The sequence below is a fragment of the Aphelocoma coerulescens genome, chromosome 3 (assembly GCF_041296385.1).
Source record: "Aphelocoma coerulescens isolate FSJ_1873_10779 chromosome 3, UR_Acoe_1.0, whole genome shotgun sequence".
In the NCBI taxonomy this organism is placed as follows: Eukaryota; Metazoa; Chordata; class Aves; order Passeriformes; family Corvidae; genus Aphelocoma; species Aphelocoma coerulescens.
In genome coordinates this window covers 15,098,449-15,116,225 of record NC_091016.1, presented here as the reverse complement: position 1 = coordinate 15,116,225, position 17,777 = coordinate 15,098,449, and the positions used below count along the sequence as shown (strand labels likewise).

Here is a 17,777-nt window from a genome sequence, read left to right as displayed (position 1 = left end):
CCCAAGCTGGAGAGCCACGGAAGGCGGTTCCTGCTGCACGGGGACAGCACTGCTGTGTCCTCGGCCTCCGGTGCTGCAGTGGCGCCGGGCACTGGGGCTGGGGAATTTGCGAGCCCTCAGCTGCACCCGCGGCCTCCCCCGCCATGAGCTCGGCTGCGGGGGGGCCGGCTGCACGCTCCGGACGCGCTGGGTTGTTGGGGCTGGGCACGGGCGATGCTGGGCACGGGCGATCCCGGCCCCGCGGTGCCGCTCCCCGACGCGGGCGGGGCCCCCGGGCCGTGACGGGACCGGCTCCGCCACAGCCCGCGCCGGCCCCGCGCACGCGCAGGACGCGGCACCCCGGGCCGGGAGGCGGGCGCTGTCCCGCGCCTGCGCGGTGCGGCGGCGGGCGCCATGTTGGTGGGGCGGGCTGAGCGGTGGCGGTGAGCGCTCGGGGCCGTCGCGTTCGCTCCCCGTCTCCGCCCGGGGCCCGGGGGGTCACGGCCGAGCGGGGCCTCCCCTGGCACCATGAGCGGCGGCGGAGGCGGGCGGGTGTGCGACCTGTCCCGGCGCAACCCCCAGGAAGACTTCGAGCTCATCCAGCGCATCGGTAGCGGCACCTACGGCGACGTTTACAAGGTGGGCGCTGCACCGCGACCCGGTGGCGGTGTCGCCTGTGTCCCCCTTGCCACTGTCAAGCAGCCGGGTCCTCCAAAATCTGGGAGGGCTTCCGCCGCCCAGCGGCGTCCCCCGGCCCTCTCGAGGGCAGCGAGGCCGCCCCCCTCCGGCGGGGTGTGCGCCGCCGCACCGGCACGGCCCCGGTGAGCGCCTGGCCCTGCCGCCCCCGCCCCGCCGCCGGCCCGGCCGCGTCCCCAGCGCGGCAGAACCGTGCGAGGGAACGATTCCCGGGGCGGGCGGTGTGGGACCGGCCCCGTCCCGGCTTCCGGCGGCCGTGGAGCCGCCCCGGCGGTCGGCTCTGGCCGCTGCTGCTGGGTGCCGGCTCGGGCGGCTGTGTCACGGGAGGAGCTTGCGGGTCGGGTCCTTTCCAGAGTGAGCCGGGGTCTGTAGGGGTGTAGGGAGCTTGCTCACTCGGTTCCAGCCCAAATGTCATCGTATTAGTCCCGGTTCCTGCTCCCGTCGCTGTCTTGTGTGGCAGTGCCGGTGTATTGTGTTTGTGTCGGTGTGAAACATGAGTCTGACCCTGTGGAGGGTAAACTGGTGTCGTTAGGATGAAAGTCTTTCAGGGTTCCGACCTAACTTCAGCAAACGTAGGAGAATCAAAGCTAAAGCAAAAGCAGCTAAATATAATTTGGGTTGGTTTTTTTTTGGAGGAGCTTTATAATGCACTTTGTCATTTTTCTCTGTTCTGCTAGTGTATATTGTTATTTGTGTATCCAGTTGCCTGTTGGGATGTGGCAGCCTCTCCCTGGGATAGGATGACAGTGGTTGTTACCTGCTCTTGTTTGGCCTTGGAACAGAGGGGAGAGCTGAAGTTTGTCGTGTGCAGCCTGGTGGAAGCATTATTTGAACCGTGTGCTTTCCAAGCGTCTTCTGCCCTGTTTTTGTCATCACAGGTTGTGTGTCTGTATGTGTGTGTGTGTGTGTGTAAGGAAATTTGCATTGGTAGGCAGGACTGTAGGGAAACATGCAGAGCCATTCCACAGTTTGAGGTGCACAGAACTGGTGGTAATGCTGCCTTTCACTTTAAGTGAACGTGCCTAGAATGAAGTCTTGTTTGGGTTGGGCCGATTTTGGTTTAATCTCATCTCGCTTAAATGTCATGGAAGTTTCAGGACCTAAATCCTCTTGTTACTGCACTCTTGGTGTGCTAACTCTGAGCTTTATTAATTGTTTAATTGAAAGGGGGTTTTGTGTTGTTTGCCCCACCTTGCCAGCTTTGAGTATTTGTGTGCTATGCTGACGTTTTGCTCATCCAAGTCTACTTGCCTTATGCTCTGGATTTTTGTTTTTCTGCAAGCTGTTTTATGTTGTGTGTCTCTCTTTCTGCTGCAGTTGTTAACTGGCATATTGATACCTTATCAATCGGATACCTTATACTCTGATACCTTATCAATCGGATTTTTTTCAGTGTTCTGTATGTGACACTGGTGGATGTGAATTAACCGAGTCACCTGTCTTTATGGTTTCATTTTAAGGACGTTACCTCCAACCACAGCGTTTGGAATATTTACATATGCAATACCACCGTGCATGTGAAACCTGTTAAATTTAATTGGATTTGTGAAGGTTTCCTTGATGTTTATCATAGTTAAATTGCAGTAACCTTCATTTTAGTGCTCTGTGAGTGGCCAGTGTTTGGCACTGCTTGTGACTTTCTCTTGTTTGAGGCCGAGAGTGGATTTGTTGATGCTTACTTACAATGTGCCTGTACCAGCTGAGATAGAAGGTGATATAGCAGGACCAGGATACACTAGGCTGATATTATAATTATTTATTCTAGATGGGAAGTAAGTGTTTTCTGATTAGATCGTGGACCCTGCAGGGAAAATGTGAGGTGCTTTTCTCCTGTGTGGCTTATTGCCTGTTTCATTCTGAGGCAAGGTCTTGCCCAAGGTGTCTTCAAAGTGGAGCATAGAAGTACCCCAAAAACAACAATGAAAGCCAGTTACTTTTAACATGACAAAGAAGTAGTAATATAGTCTGAAGTGTCATCCACACATGAGCTTACTAATGCCTTGTCTTATGTTTGTGAGTGGTTTCATAAAGCCCCTTTCTTTTGCCTTCACCTGTCACCTGTCGGTGAACTTTGGGGTTGGTGAAATAATTGTGTGGAGCTGAAATCAGCCATGTGACAATGGTACTCATCAGTGGTGGGATTTCAGCAGAGTGGTTCCAAGCACTGCACGTACTCGGGCAGCTTCAAGCTGTAATTTGTGGCTTTGCCCCCTTAGCAGAGAGAGCCACGTAGGAAAGTGTTTCTGCTGTTAACAAGCAGGGATTATTGCCCTAATAAGATGACAGTCTTGTTATGTTGAGTCTTGCTAAATGCTGACTTTCTGTAACCTGCTTTCCTGGCAAAACATTGAGGTGCTGAATGCAGAGCAGAGTGACATCTGCTCCCCTTACTCTGTTGTAGTTGAACTGAGCTAGAACAGGGCATGGTTTAAATGTTTGTTTTGTTTTAAGAAAATAAATGATATTAAAGAAAAGAGAGGCAGAATCTCTGTTCTGGAGTTTATTGAATTTGACATAAGAGCTGATGGTGTGGACTGAACTACAGAGGTTGGAAGGGAGGGAAGGAGGATGTGGATCAGATGGATATGATCTTGCTGCTATGAGACCTGCTCTCTAGGCTGGTATCTAGAAAAGGACATGTCAGTGCACTGCCAGTACAGATTTTTGGCTCAAGCCAATATTTTACAGTTGTCTGCATTCCCACCAAAGTTCAGCTTTCAAAAAGGCCTTGGAGCAAATCATAATGAATTCATCACAAGAAAGGTAATGGGTATCTTGTTCATGCCATTAACTCTCTATCAAGTATTCACAGTCAACAATAATGTGTATATTCTAACTAGAACCAGTGTAAATTTGTTGTAAGAAATGAAGTGTCACCTGTTGCTTAGTTCTTCACATATTCCTTGTGTGAGTCATTTCTGTCTTTTGTGTTTCTATATTTCACTGTTGCAAAGAATTTAGTTGTATAGGGTGGCCAGCAAAGCATAAACGAAGAATTAGGGTTTATTGGTTGTGAAACAGAGATAGTGTCCTGTCCTGCTCAGTTTCAGGAAATATTCCTAGAGTTAGATGAGGTAGTTGCCTATTTTTATTTGCCCTGCGTTTATCCTTCTCACATTTAGGAAGGCTTTGCTGTCTCTTGGTATGAAACTGCCATTCCAACAATCCCTAGTCCCAAATACTCTGTAAGTTGTGCCATTCTTTTAAGGCTTGGGTTACAAGTGCTTTCATAGGCTTTTCTGACAGAGACTGTATAGTTATGTTTCCTGTTTGTCCCCATCCTTGTACCTTTGGTTTTGGTAGTAACTGTGCAGAGTTTGGAAGTATTTTCTGAGGTGATTGTAGGTCCATTACTTTTGTTCATGTGATTAATTTATATCACAGCATGTCTTTCAAAAAAAGAAGAATTGCTTTGGTTTAATGAAGGTTGAACTTCATTTGTCATCTCACAGGTCATTCATCTAGTGCAGGTGAACCCTTCCAAAGATTTTCGTCACCTTACTACAAGAGAGGCCCTTCTTTTACTTTCCCCTTTACTGAAATTCAAACAGTTGTGATAATTAGCGAGTTCCTGCAGAAGTTATCTATTATACTGTGTTTGCCTTATTTCAGTTCTTTTTGACATTTATGGCTTCAGCCAGATAACAAATGAAGACTCACAACTCGGTGGGCTGCACTTTCCTTGAGGTCTCGTTTTTTGAAAAAGGAAAGCCTGATTTTTGTTTTCCAGCCCTTCAGCAGGGAGGTTGGTTTTGGTGAGGGAAGTCACGTATCCACCAGCTTAACAGCCTCATGCTGAAAACTTAGGGTTCTGTGGGTATCTCTGGAGAACACCTCGTGACTGTTACTGCTTTCTGCTGCCATCCATATTTTGGGTGTCTGGCTGCTGATACAGCTTCTGTGTTTCTGGAAGAGAACGTGTCCAGGTCAGATGAACCTGAATTTTGATGAACTTTCGTTTTGGAGTGTCCTCTTCTCTGCATGTGCGTGCCCTTGCTCCTCTTTCCTGAGGTGATCCAGTGGGGCATCAATTCTTCTTCAGTTTGCTGGTTCTGAAATGTTGAAACTTCTAGTTGTGTTCTTTTTGATAGGCATTTTAGTCTTCCTTTTTTCCTGATTGACATTACAGCTTTTGAAGCTTCTTGACTTTGTTAGGGATAAATGTCTATGTTTTGACATCTCTCTATTCAGCTTTAATTGGTTTCTGAAGCTTGTCAGGTAGGCAGAGAGGGGGGTGGATGTTTTGCCAGTGTTTTTACTGCACTGAATAAGTTCTACAGGACTTAGTTTCTGGGACTGTGGTTTCCTTAGGCAGTAATCTGTGTCTTGCACAGACGTTTTTGTTTAACATCAACTTTGTCAAAGTATTGCTTTCTAAAATTGTAACTCTGTCGGGTTGTGGTATCACACTTTCTACCAGAGTGTGGAAGCTAATTATTTTTAGCTGGGGGAGTTGTGAAGGTTTGAGAGGCTGAAGAGAAGGGCTCTAAGGGCTGGAAACAGAGGGCTGGGGAGCCACTTGGGTGAGTTTTCCTGAAGAGTGGAGCTAATCAGGCTCAGGAAGCCTCTCTGTACACTGGGACCAGTTTTCCCATGGAGTAGTAACCTGTTTAGAAATCATTTTGTTCAGTAATTCACACAGGAAGTGGTCAAAACCAGAAGCCCCTGTCTTAGACTTTTGCTTTTTTGGCTTTGTTGCAGCATTATATGCTTTATATTATCAGTTTCCATTTGAAGGATGAACAAATCCTGACAGTTTTTAGCTTTTATTTCTAGTTGGTGGCAGTTTGTTATATAAATTTTTTTATCTGATATCCTGCTGTTGTTACAGAGTACACTAGTAATTATTTCCTGTTTAATTAGGTAGTGCTTCTTCAGTTGGTGGAATTTTTGAAACTCCTCAGATGGCAGTCTAGATCTCTGGAAGAGTATCATTCTTTCAGCTGCTGATAGAATTAACATCCTTCTACAGTTTTCAAGAGCAGATATTGTATAAATGATTTATACATTTGGTAAAGTGTCTGCATGCAGATGCAGGCATTGTAGGCTAATCTTTGCCTCTGGAAAACCTGTATATAATGCATTTCCACTGACATAGTGAAATCTGAATTTGAAGGAAGGGGTTGAAGGATCCTGCTCATGGAAACAGGGGTGGATGCTGTAAACCTCAGGATCACAAAGGCTGGGAGTTGGAGCACATGTAAATGGTAACAAAAAATGAGCCTGAGTTTTCTTACATGGCCTCTTCAGAATTTTAGTTGTGTTTTGTCAGCTAAAAGGTACTTAATTGAAATTGTTCTTCACCCACCTACTGCTTATTGATTTTCCAGTCTCAAAACCCCTAAGCAGCTGGCAATTTCAGTGGGATTTTCCTAAATAAAAGCTCCAGACAATGTCCTCCACATTCTGAGGTGCTGTGTGGTACGTACACAAGCACCCCCAAATTCAGGATCAGAGCTGGCTCCAACAGGTGTCAAAAACTGTACGGCACTTCAGTCATTCTCAGTCTCTCATTCAAGTGAGCTTAGAGGAGGAATTGCCTCACAGCTGATGATTTGAAAGGGGTTTGAGATCTAGTAAAACCTGTCAGGGGTACCTCGTTCTCATCCCTAGCCTTTACAAGGAGCCCTTGTGTCACTACGATCAGAAGAATCTTTTTATATACTCGGATTAACGAAAACAATTCATATTCCTGCTGTTGATAACACCTTCAATGCTGATAACCCAAACAGAACGAGATGCAAAGTTCTAACTTATTCAGATTCTCAACTGGGAGTCATGTTTTTTTAATCTATGCCCTTAAGCACAGGGTAGCCTGCTGTTGCTGAAGGTGTTGCTGCCCGGCATTAAATCAGATTTTTTTTCCTCCATTCTGGCTTTCATAAACCCAGGAAGATACTGGTTCAGAGAATGACCCACTGACCAAAGAGTCCCATGACTGCTGGTGCTGAAGAAAGGAGGAAATGCCTCAGCTGAGGGTGAAAAAGGTTTGGGCTGCCCACAACTCGAACAGTTCTTTTGAAAACATGATATTGAAGTGAAATCCCTTGGCAGTGGGAGGGAGCTGAATCAACCTCAAGGTGTTACAAGTGCAGGTTTGGAAAGGCTACTGGCTGCTCTCACTGTTTGTTTGGTTGGCATCTTACATGTCCTGCTTCTGATGTAGCTATTCATTTGTCTCTCTGCTAGTGATGAGGGGTTTGTTTGGCATCGCTACCATGTAAGACTTTGTGATGAGTATCCTCATATGTTCTAACCAAATTTGTTTTGAAACTGTCACTAGCTCATACCCACCTTCTACCTTTCTTTCCTTGCCACAGCACTCTGCAGAACATAGTGACCTATGGAGCCAGTCAGTGACACAAACTCCTGACAGCTGGACACAGTATTGTTAAAAATAAATAAAACAAAAAAAAATTGGAGCAGTGTTTCTGAGGCATGTGAAATGTTTCTATCCTGGCTTGCGCAGGATATGTAACTTCAGGATCTTCTCACTCATATCCTCTTGTAGTTGTATCTTATTGAATATCTTATTAGTACAGGTTGCCCTAAAAAAAACCCTGTGTTAACAAGACTCCCTCATGATCACAGATCTTTATTTTTCTTGTTTATTTTGGAGTTTAAAAAATGCTAATGTTTGATTCATGAACATTTTGCTTCTCTTTGTTTCTTGCTATGACAAGAATATGTTGGGAAAAGAACTAAGGTCTAAAAATCCTAGCTCATGCTTCATACTTTCTCATGTATTGCCTTTATTCTCTGGTACAGATGAAAGGAACTCATGTTTTTGCTGTTCTTAATGTCTATGTGTCTTTTTTCCACCAGTAATGGATGGAGACATTGCTGCCATTGGTGGGGTGGATAAATAATGACTTTCAGGGAAGGCTGCCAGAGAAAATTTATTTGTTAATTGTTTTTTCCACAGTCAGTAAGGTTTGGACTACTCCTTGACTTTTATAGGATTCCCACTGGTCTCAGAATCTATCCCTAATGCTCTGCCTGCAAATTATTTGCAAATGCCAGTGCTTCCAGCATTGCAGCAGTGTTGCCACACCAAAGAATAGTGAGAGGTTTGAGATCAGCTGTACAAGGAGTGAGCTGGGTAGATCTCTAAACACAGGAATACCCTCTGCATTTATTTCCAGACTTTATTGCTGGTTATTTTTTATAGGCTTAAGGGTATTTTCTCCTCTACTTTTGGTTCCACAACAAGGCCCAAGCTGCCATGTAACAAACCTTACACATATTTGGTAAGTCCATAAAAGGTATGAGTTCCTGCCCTTCCTAAAGTGACTTAAATGAGACTATTAGCAGCTTACAAGGTGGGTCCCTGGCTACACCTGCAAGTTCTCTGATTCTGACCTTTGCAAAAGCAGGTTCTGAGCCCTGTGTAGGGGGTAATGTGGGCACTGCATTCTGTGCTCCTACAGGTACCAAGCCTCCCTTGGGGAGAGAAGAGGCTGTAGCTGGCATCCTTTAGGAGCTGCTACTGCTGCTTGAGTGCTGGGAAGCAGCTTTGCTGCCTTCTCCCTCTGGTTGGGTGCAGGGGCACAGAAATGCTCTGAGAGCTCTGGGCAGATGGCTTCTTGGTTTTCAAATAGAAGTCAAATTGTACAGTTGTAGAAGAGAAATAATTTTTATAGTAATTTATGTTGCTTCTTAATGGCTTTTAAAAAATGTAGCTTCCTTGGTTGCTCAGTAGAACTGAGGTCTTACCTGGACCTTAGCAGCTGTGTTGGTCAGAGCATGGTGCTAATGGAATCAAGGTTATGGGTTTGATCCCTGTATGGGCCATTCACTTAGGAGCTGGACTTGATGATCCTTGTGGATCCCTTCCAACTCAGAATATTCCGTATGTGAAAATGCAGTGAAGCTCCTGAGTCATTGCTGCTGCAGTTGGCTGCTGTGTGTCTGAAGGGAATGTTTTGAGGGGAATGCTCCCTAACTCCTTTGTTGCTGGCTTGCTTTTTTGAACCTTTTGCAGCAAGGGGAGGATGCTGTTGTTGTTGGAGAATAAGGTTCAAGTGAAATGGGGAAGAAATGTTGCATTGCTCTTGTGGGAATCTTGCAAGTGGTCCCACACACTGCAGGGCACGGCCCTTGGTGTCCCCTGGGTCCCTTGTCTGCTGAGAGACCCATGTGTGTTACACCTGCTTTTCAGTCTCTCAGTGCTTGGTTTATGTACAGATTTTAATACGGAAGCACAGTGTGGTCAAGGACTTGCATGATTAAAGTGTGGTGTGGCATTGTAGTTTCCTGAGCAGGCTTAAAGCTTCAGCTTTCAGTACAAATCAGCTGTTTAGTGTTCCCCAACAAGTGGTTCCACTGTGTTAAATCTCTGTGTACCTCAGCTGCTCTTTGACTACGTGCTGTCAGAGAACATCAAGTCAAGAATGCAGAAGTGGGTGCTGTGTTCTGCTCTCTAAATACTCCTTTTTTTTTTTTTTTTTTTTTTGTAGGCTCGAAATGTCAACACGGGTGAGCTTGCAGCAATTAAAGTAATAAAACTAGAACCAGGTAAGTGGTTTCTTAACTAAAGTAGGCCAGAGAAATATTTTTGTGCTTAAGGTAACAGTTGTACAAAATCAGTCAAGTCCACTTACTGAAAGAAGGGATAATTCTTGACTTCTAATGTAGGAAAAAATACACTGTTCTAAAAAAAAATCATGACAAGCAAGATGTAAGAGGAAAAATGTAATTGGAGAACAGTTAAGTGGAAGCTGATTAAAATTTCAGTGAGAGTTGTGGGTTTTCTTGTCTTAAATACTGTGTTCAACCCACACGATATAAAAACCTCTAGAACAAAAGAAATTAGGAGACAGCAAGGCAGAAAAAAACTCACCTGGTAAAAGAGTAGAGAAGGAAATAAAAAGAAGGGTGAAATAATAGCTAAGCATTAATATCTGGGAGTTGAGTACATTTCCTGAAAGTCTTTTGAAGGCTCTGATTAAGATTTCACTGTATGCTAGATTTATGCTAGAGCTGTGCTTCTGTGGTGATTTCACAAAGCTTACGTGCCCTGCAGATCAGTTCTCAGCCTGCAAAGTCTGTTCTATTAGTAAGAGTAGGCCTGTTGAATAGGACTAATCTGGGAAGTAAAACATCCAGACTTTTTGTTTAACTTCTGGCTGTTGGTGTTCCATTTCCCGATTTAATGCTGGGGGGTGTGTGTGTAATATCTTAACTACCTGGTTTGATCCTTAAGGGAAAGAAGGTATTAGTTTTTTTCCATTTCTTTTCCCTTGCAATTCTGGAAGTGGTTAGAAGTGTTGTGTTTTCACAGTACGTGCACATTTAAAAGTTCAAGGCAGGACAGTATGTTACTGGGTAGTGCAAAAAGTGTGTGTTCATCGCACTTCTTTTCCTCACACTGAAAATGTGATCTCAGATGCTCCTGTCTAGTTCTGCTTCTTTGGTTTTTTTATGTCAGTTCCCGTTGCTGGAGTCCTTGGCTGTGCATGGCGTGGATTATCAGTCCAGCTAAGCTGAGCATGAGAACCATGCTGTGGGCAGAGCCTGGGGGTGCCCTGCAGCTGGGGTAACTCGCCCCCATGCTGTGGGGATTGGCATCTTACACTTAAATATTTTTGGCAGCTTTTGGATGCCTGAGTGGTGCTCAGAGAATAGGCTTCAGCTGCCCTGTTTTGAAAGTTTTGCAGATTGGGGTAGAACATGCAGACTCAGGGTTAACAATGATTAAGGATGTGCTTTAAGGGTTTATGCTACTTTTATTTTGAATGCAGTGAAAATGCTGGTCACATACTGGAGGAATTGTGTCCTGTCCTAGAGGTCCATATGTGAAAATAATTTCTCTGTTCTTTAGTGTCTGCGTGTTTAAAAGTCTAGCCAGGAGACAGGAAGCCATCAGCAACACACTAAAGATAGATGTTAACTTGCAGCTTATGGTTTGAAATTTGCTGTCAGTTAAATGAAAAACACAGGAATATCATATTTCTGGTTATAAATAACTGAATGGATAGGCCATCAGTATGTTAATGTACTGGGAGAAGCTTAAAACGTTCCCAAAAGAAAAACATCTCAGTTCTGTTTTCAGTTTCACACACAGTTTTCTCAGTGTACACATCTGGTAAGAACTTCTAATAGAAAGACTGGGACAGCCATGGTACCAAATGGTGAGATTCAGGTAAATGCCACACCTGTGTCAATGTTTTCTGGATGTGAATTACTCACAGTCCATAAATTTACATTCTTGTGGAGTCTGCTGAAATGTTGCAGCAGCAGCCTACTAGTGACTACTTTTGGGGTTTTTTTGCTTAGGAAGATGAGCTAATGAGTATGGGCATGTGGCCAAAAATAGCAAAGTTTTGTTGTGTTTTTAAGAATCCAGGCTATTGGCAGGGCTTATGCAGATGGACGCAGTAGGGTCTCAGGGAAAATAAGGACTTTAGAAAGAGCTATGGCCATTGTTGTAAGAGCTATCAGCAGATGTGAGGTTCATCTGTCCCAGAATGAAGCTGAAGAATATACTTAGTTGTAGCTAGGCCCTTGCTAATAAACAGCGATTTACAGCTGATTTATGTCTGTGAAACTTGCAGATAATTAGTCTTAATTACTAAGAATGTTTATTTTATAAACATTTGCTGAAAGTTAAGATGTGAGTATAACCCAGGCCAATGAAAATACTTGTTCTACTGCATTTCAGGAGAAGATTTTGCTGTTGTGCAGCAGGAAATCATTATGATGAAAGACTGTAAACATCCGAACATTGTTGCTTATTTTGGCAGCTATCTCAGGTACAGTTTGTTTCTTTTGCTCACTTAAAAATGTGTCCCTGTCCCCTTGTAAAGGACAAATCTATAAGGTGACATAGGCAAAATATAATTTACCAAGTATTATCCACTTCTGTATTTTTTTTATTCACCTTCAAGTCAAGTCTATTCGATTTACTACAGTGTCTCTCTCTAAATAATCTTTCTTCCAGGAAAATTGTTCAGTGACCACATAGTCATGTTTCCTTGGAAATGAATTGATGCTTGAAAGTTTTGAATTTAATACATAGGTGGAAAATTAAGCAGAAGTATGACAAGTATGAAGCATCTGTGTATATACTATCTTTTAAATCTGTTTCAGTAGAATGTCTGTTTTTCCAACATGGGAACTTCTGACCAGAATGTGAAGGTTTTATGTTTGTTTCTGGAGGTGAGGTTATTTGCGTTGTAGAAACATTGACAAATGTATTCAGTTGTCTTACCAGCTACTTCTTCTAACCAGTCATAGTGGGAACAGATTGCTTAGTATAACTAATAAAAAACTGTTTCTGATGCTTTTTAAAATGTCCATGTGAAAACAGATAGTGCACAACTACTGTTGTTGCACTCAACTTTCTTTAACATTTTTATACTGAAACACTGCCTCTTGTATACGCAGGCTGGAGGTGCTTTTTCTTTAAAGAAAAAGTTTCTCTCTTGTCTCAGAATATCAAAGTATACCTTTGGAGACCTGGAATTAAATTTTGGCAGATATGCTGTATATTTTGTCACTCTCTTACACTCTTACTTGGTTCCCTCCTCTTCTTTGGCTGAGTGCTTCTCTTTTGTCTAGGCAATCAAGTCACTGTCTTTGAGACCTTTTATTGTGTGACCTTTTGTTTTCCAAGCATATTTCAATGCTAAGAACAATAAGAAAAATACCACTGTCCTATACTTGCTACTCACCAGCATATTGTTCCCCAAGGATTTCTTCTGTTTGTGTAGGGATTTCTGCCTTCCTGTTAGCCTGGTGTTAAGTTGCAGACACTAAATGTTGATCCTGTCTCTGTTTTGCTTGCTGCTCTGGCCATATGCTCTGCAGAAAGAGATGACTGGGTATGCTGTTGGATCTTACAGGGATCTTCACCTGTCTCAAAGTGCTTAGGCACAGTAATAAAAGGCTACATAGAAAATAAGAAATATAATCATCTCTTCTGATCCTCTTACGTTCTTTTTTGTCTTCTATAGGGCTTTTGCACTCTGGGAAGTGAATGCCTAGTAAGCAAAAGGGAGAATTTACAACACTTAAGTGCTTCATGTCCCTTACTTTGTGGGTGCTTTGCTGCTGTCCCAAGGCTGCTAGGAGGGTTCTGGCTTCTTCCCACTTCCACACTGCTGCTACTTTTGGCATCAAACAGAATGCAGCCACATGGGCCCGTGAGCCTAGTGTCCCCAGAAGTGTCCCTGAGTCCTGCATCATTGTGGGGAACAAAGAAGGGACTTGGAGATGTCTCTTCAGTGCTTCTTTCTTACTTGGTTTTCTTGCCCAGGTTGTCACACTGCTTCTGTGTCTGGCTTTGGTCAGCTATTTCACTGGAAAGCTTTAATATTATTTTAAGCAAGGCTTTAATTGACCCCTTGAAATGTATGGAGTTAACAGCCAGGGAATTCTGTTGTGTAAAACTCCTGTAATGCTTGGACAATACCTTTCCCACCTGTGGAGGAAGCAGCTGGGACATAGCTTTGAGAGTCCATGTGGACTCTGGACATAAAAGGGGAGGACATCCAAGAAAGACAGTTCTCCTTGGAGCAGCAGCTATTCCAGCTGTCACCTGCTGGTGAAGATACTTGCAATCTGCAGCTCAGGAGACAAGCTCAGCACTTCCAGCATTGCCTTGCAAAAACACTGCCACAAATGTGTCTCAGCTGTTCTAACAGAGCCTTATGAATGCAAGACATGCAAGACCAGGTCATCAGGAAGCTGCAGAACAACCATCAGTCTTTCCTTTGATTCTCCTGCGTTACTGTCTGCTCTAAGGTGGTCGTATGGGATTTTTTTCCCAAGTATTTTGATGGTCAGGAATGACTAGGCAAGTCCCAGATTTTTCACTCTCCACCGTGCCTTTTTGTGGCTACACGTCTTACCAATGAAAATTACTGAGTGAAAATAGAATTAATGGCCATAGTAGAAGATACTTTGAATCCTTCAGCCCATTCATTGTCTATTCTTGGAAAGCACCTTTTGTGGAGGTACAGGGAATCAAACTAAATTGATTCCCTTAGTAAGGGAAGAGAACTAATAACTTCCCTTGCGACCCTGCCACCAAAAATATCCATAGGTATTTTTGAAGGAAAAGACTTCATCTGAGCAGGCACTTACCCACAGCATGGAGTCTGCTCTGCCTAGCTTTGACTAAAGCACTACAGTTTCACTTAATTTGCCGTGAAAGAAATTTGGTTGACAGATCCCTGGGGCTTTTTGTTTTGTGTTTGTTTCTTGTTTGTGTTAACTCCTATGCTCTGAAAAAAGTGGAGAAGTTAAAATGAGGAAGAAATAAGAACCCACATCTGTTTTGTCTGTTTTGTCTCTACTCTTGGAAGAATGTATTTCAACAAAAATTAGTGTCAGTGTTTCACTAATACTGTTTTTATTGCTTCATTAAAGTAGACTATTTTTGACTGTTTCATTAGTTACTATTTAGACAGTGAAGTGTCACATGAAGATGAAACTATACTCATTATTTGACTTTTCATAATTCAGTGCATGTTGTGTTGTGCTTTATAGTGTTTTAGTCCTCTGCCTTATCTTTTACAAGTCCTTGGCAAATCTGACAGCTAATGAATGCTTTTGTTCACTCTTTAGACGAGACAAGCTATGGATTTGCATGGAGTTCTGTGGAGGTGGCTCTCTACAGGATATTTATCATGGTACGTCAAGACTTTATTCCTGAAAACCTAAGTACAGCTCATTTTCAAAAATTGAAATGATTGCAGCATTTTGGAATTAGAGAGGAGGAATCCTAAATTTAGTATCCATAATAATTCATTGAAGGTCAATTTTAGCTTGTTTTTACTTAATTGGTTTGGGTTTTGTAAACAAAGTTAGTGGGGGGTTGGTTTGTTTAGCAGTAGAAGTTATTTCCATCCTTCAGGGGCTCATGTACCCATCACTGCTTTTCAAAGGCTGTAAAATTAGATAGTATTACATTGTAAAAAGAAAAAATTGATGTCTTGATGTGCTGTCTTGCTTCATAGCCATTTTGTTTCTGAGCTTTTGAACTTTGCTTTAGTGTAATCTATACCACTTCCTCCGGCAGCCTAGGTATGCGGATTGATTAGCGTGGATGCTCTTGTCCTTTGTAAATGGTTTGAATGTTTGTGTACCAGTAGTTCCATGAGGGTCTTTTTAATTTTTTTGGGTTTTTTTAAAGCTGGATGTGTGACAAATGAAAAGCAAAGGTGGTCTCTGTATTTGCTTTAGGCTTGGCTGCAGTGAGCAGTCAAAGGAACGAGGGCCATCTGTGAATCTGTTGGATAAAGACAGGATCAGTCAATTGCGTGCTATTTTTCAAGAGACAAAATCAGTTTTGAAGGAATTTATTGCCCTGGAACTAAGACTTGTTTAGGAAAGGAGTATGCTCTAAGTGAGTAATGACTTAGTGGTTCTCAGGTGATGTTTTTCATTGAGGAAATCCATCTATATTTGACTTTGTGAAGACTTTACGTGTGAGGGTCTCTTCTGTGTAAGCAGCTTTTTACATTTACCTTGGGTGCAATTAAAAGAAGCACCAATTCACAAGTTCACACCATGTTCCTGGCATAGTCATTCGAGTGTGGCCTTGGTGATCCTTTACCTCCTTGCTAATTTTGAGTAAAGCATCGTGTTTAATAGGCTCTGTTTTGTGGAACACCTGTAGAATAGGAAATGAGCTCATGCCATATAAATGCCTGAGCAGATGTCTACAGGAGTGGTTTCCCGTTGCAGCTGATTTTTGGCTTCTCTGCTGGTAGTTAGAATGGAAGGTTCTTTTCTGATCTTTATTATGCTATAAAGAGTCTTATTCCAAATGAACTATAGGCCTCTGTAATCTTGAGTCATTTAAGTTAATCAGAATTAAATTTCTCAAAACAAAAATAGATGCCTAGATACGCCTGCTGTGGGTGCCAGTATTTATAGTTTTATGTGGGTTTGGAGCTTTTTTCCCAGAAAAAAGAAGTTGGAGGTAGACTTACTTTGAAGATATATGTTGCATGATACTAATACTGTAGAAGCTAAGCAGTTAGATTCTTTAATCTAGATTCATTCTTAACTCCCTACTCCTTCAGTGTCCTTTGAGAAACTCCATCCAGCTTCTCTTTGTTTTCTGTGCAAAACCTGAAAAGCTTACAGTCAGGACTGCATTTCCTGGTCTTAAACCCCTTTAATTTCCAGATCAAAGTCCAGTGACTGGGACGAGTCTCAGACCATTCCTTCCTTGCTGCTCACTGTTTGGTTTGCCTATTTGTTCAGAATTTAATTGTTTTCCTCTAAGAGACTTGAGTGAAGCTGGACCCTCGAGGGAGAGAAAGACTCCTCTTTCCCTTGGGAAACTGCTGAACCTGCTTACAGGGGGAGTTTGAGAAGGTGCTTGGTGTGGCAGGCCCAGGAGCAGCAGTGCTGACAGCTGATTTCAGAGAAAGGCTGAGAAGCTGGAGGGAGCAGCTTCTCAGGCAGTGGGAAGGATGGAAGGAGAGAGCAGGTCACAAATGGTATAAAGAAGTGCCCAGGGCTCCAAGAGGACTGAATGGAGTTGGCTGCAGCTCTGAGTCACTGAGTTGAAAGTCCAGCCCTCTAGAGAAGAATGGGTTTGTTCAGGAAAAAAAGTTAGGCTTAGATCACTACTTGTGCTTCTTTTTCCTCTTAATTACTATGAGATTTAAATATAGAAGAATTAGTAGTTTCCATTCCAATGGGACGGGACATTTTTGACTTCAAAAAATGTTTGATGGTCTTTGGGATGCTCGGTCTGGGGTAAAGATTAAGCACATTTACTTGGAGACTCGTGGTGTAAGGTCCTATCTGTGTAAATGGAAGTAATTGAGGTGTGAATTTGGAATGGGCAGTATCTTACCTGATTTTGAGACTTTTTTTCCTTTTCCATTTCAGTGACTGGACCACTATCAGAGCAGCAGATTGCCTATGTTAGCAGAGAAACACTACAGGTAGTGTGTCCTCAGGTTGTTGTGGTTGTCTTTTAATGTAAAAGTATTAAAAGCTAAAAATAAAAGCTACAAATAACATGTGATGTCATGAAGTGTGGTAATTGAATGACAGCATTTTTCTCAGACTTTTGAGGAGGTCCCATATTACAGCCTAGAAATTTGTATAATTGCATAACCTCAAATTACCCTGGATCATTTGAAGAAAACTCTTGTCATCTTTCTGCTGTTAATTTAACATTTGTCTTTAAAAGGGGGAAAGCAGCATGTTTTCTTAATCCATATTTATGGTATAAATTAGTCACTGCATGTTTGAAGGAAAATATAAACACTCAGTTTTTGCATATCTCATAATTGATCTGTGCCAATAAGAAAAAAATTGCCTATGTGCTTGAGATGTTGAAGATAAGGTCATTAGCCTCTCCTTGTGCGTATGCTAGCTTTCATTTTTCTTTCATAAATTACAGGTTCAGTACACCAGTAAAACTTAATCAGAAACTGCTTTTTTGTTGGATATCTTGCTTCTGTGTGAGAGAGCAGTTCTTGACTTGTAGTGAATGCAAACCTGTTGGATGCCATCAGTTGAGACCTGCTGCGTCTCTCAAACTCTCTTGCAGATAGATAGCTCTGTTCCAAGCCATCTCCCTTGGTTGCCACTTATATCTCCCTCTCAGCCAGAGACTGCTGCCTTCTGACTTATAGGATGTGGCTTTTTTTTTTTTACTTACAGATCAGGCTTATGTGACATCTGGGAGTGTTAAGGGTTTTGAGTCTTTAAACCATTTTGAAAGGGTTCTTAGAAAGATGTAGGATGGTTTGGGTTAGAAGAGGCCTTTAGAGACCTCCCCCTGCAATGAGCAGGGACATCTTCAACTAGATGAGGTTGCTCAGAGCCCTGTCCAACCTGACCTTGAATGTTTCCAGGGATGGGGCATCTACCACCTTTGTCTGCAGCCTGTTTCAGTGGTTCACTACCCTCATAAGATAAAAGAATAATGATAAGAGAATTCTTCCTTATATCTAATCTGAATCTACCCTCCTCTACTTGAAAACCCTTATGCCCTGTCCTGTCACAACAGACCCTGCTGAAAACCTTGTCCCCATCTGTCTTATGAGACCTCTGCACATTTGCTGAGGATGCCCTCGATCCTACTGTCTATATAATTGATGGAGATATTAAAGTCTAGTGTGGAA

General features: G+C 42.9%; 1 protein-coding gene across 9 annotated transcripts in view; it reads left to right on the top strand.

The window, feature by feature from the left end:
* Positions 1–394: 394 nt before the first annotated feature.
* The window catches only part of MAP4K3 (mitogen-activated protein kinase kinase kinase kinase 3), a 66,675-nt gene continuing 49,292 nt past the window's right edge, over positions 395–17,777 (top strand). For all 9 annotated transcript variants that reach the window (XR_011149659.1, XM_069009178.1, XM_069009177.1 and 6 more), the window contains exons 1-5: positions 395–618; positions 9,135–9,192; positions 11,339–11,429; positions 14,248–14,312; positions 16,531–16,586. Coding sequence is in view for 8 of the 9 variants with exons in the window: in XM_069009178.1 (XP_068865279.1) it covers positions 508–618; positions 9,135–9,192; positions 11,339–11,429; positions 14,248–14,312; positions 16,531–16,586 (381 nt within the window). In the remaining variant the exon portion in view is untranslated. The remainder of the gene's footprint in view (positions 619–9,134; positions 9,193–11,338; positions 11,430–14,247; positions 14,313–16,530; positions 16,587–17,777) is intronic.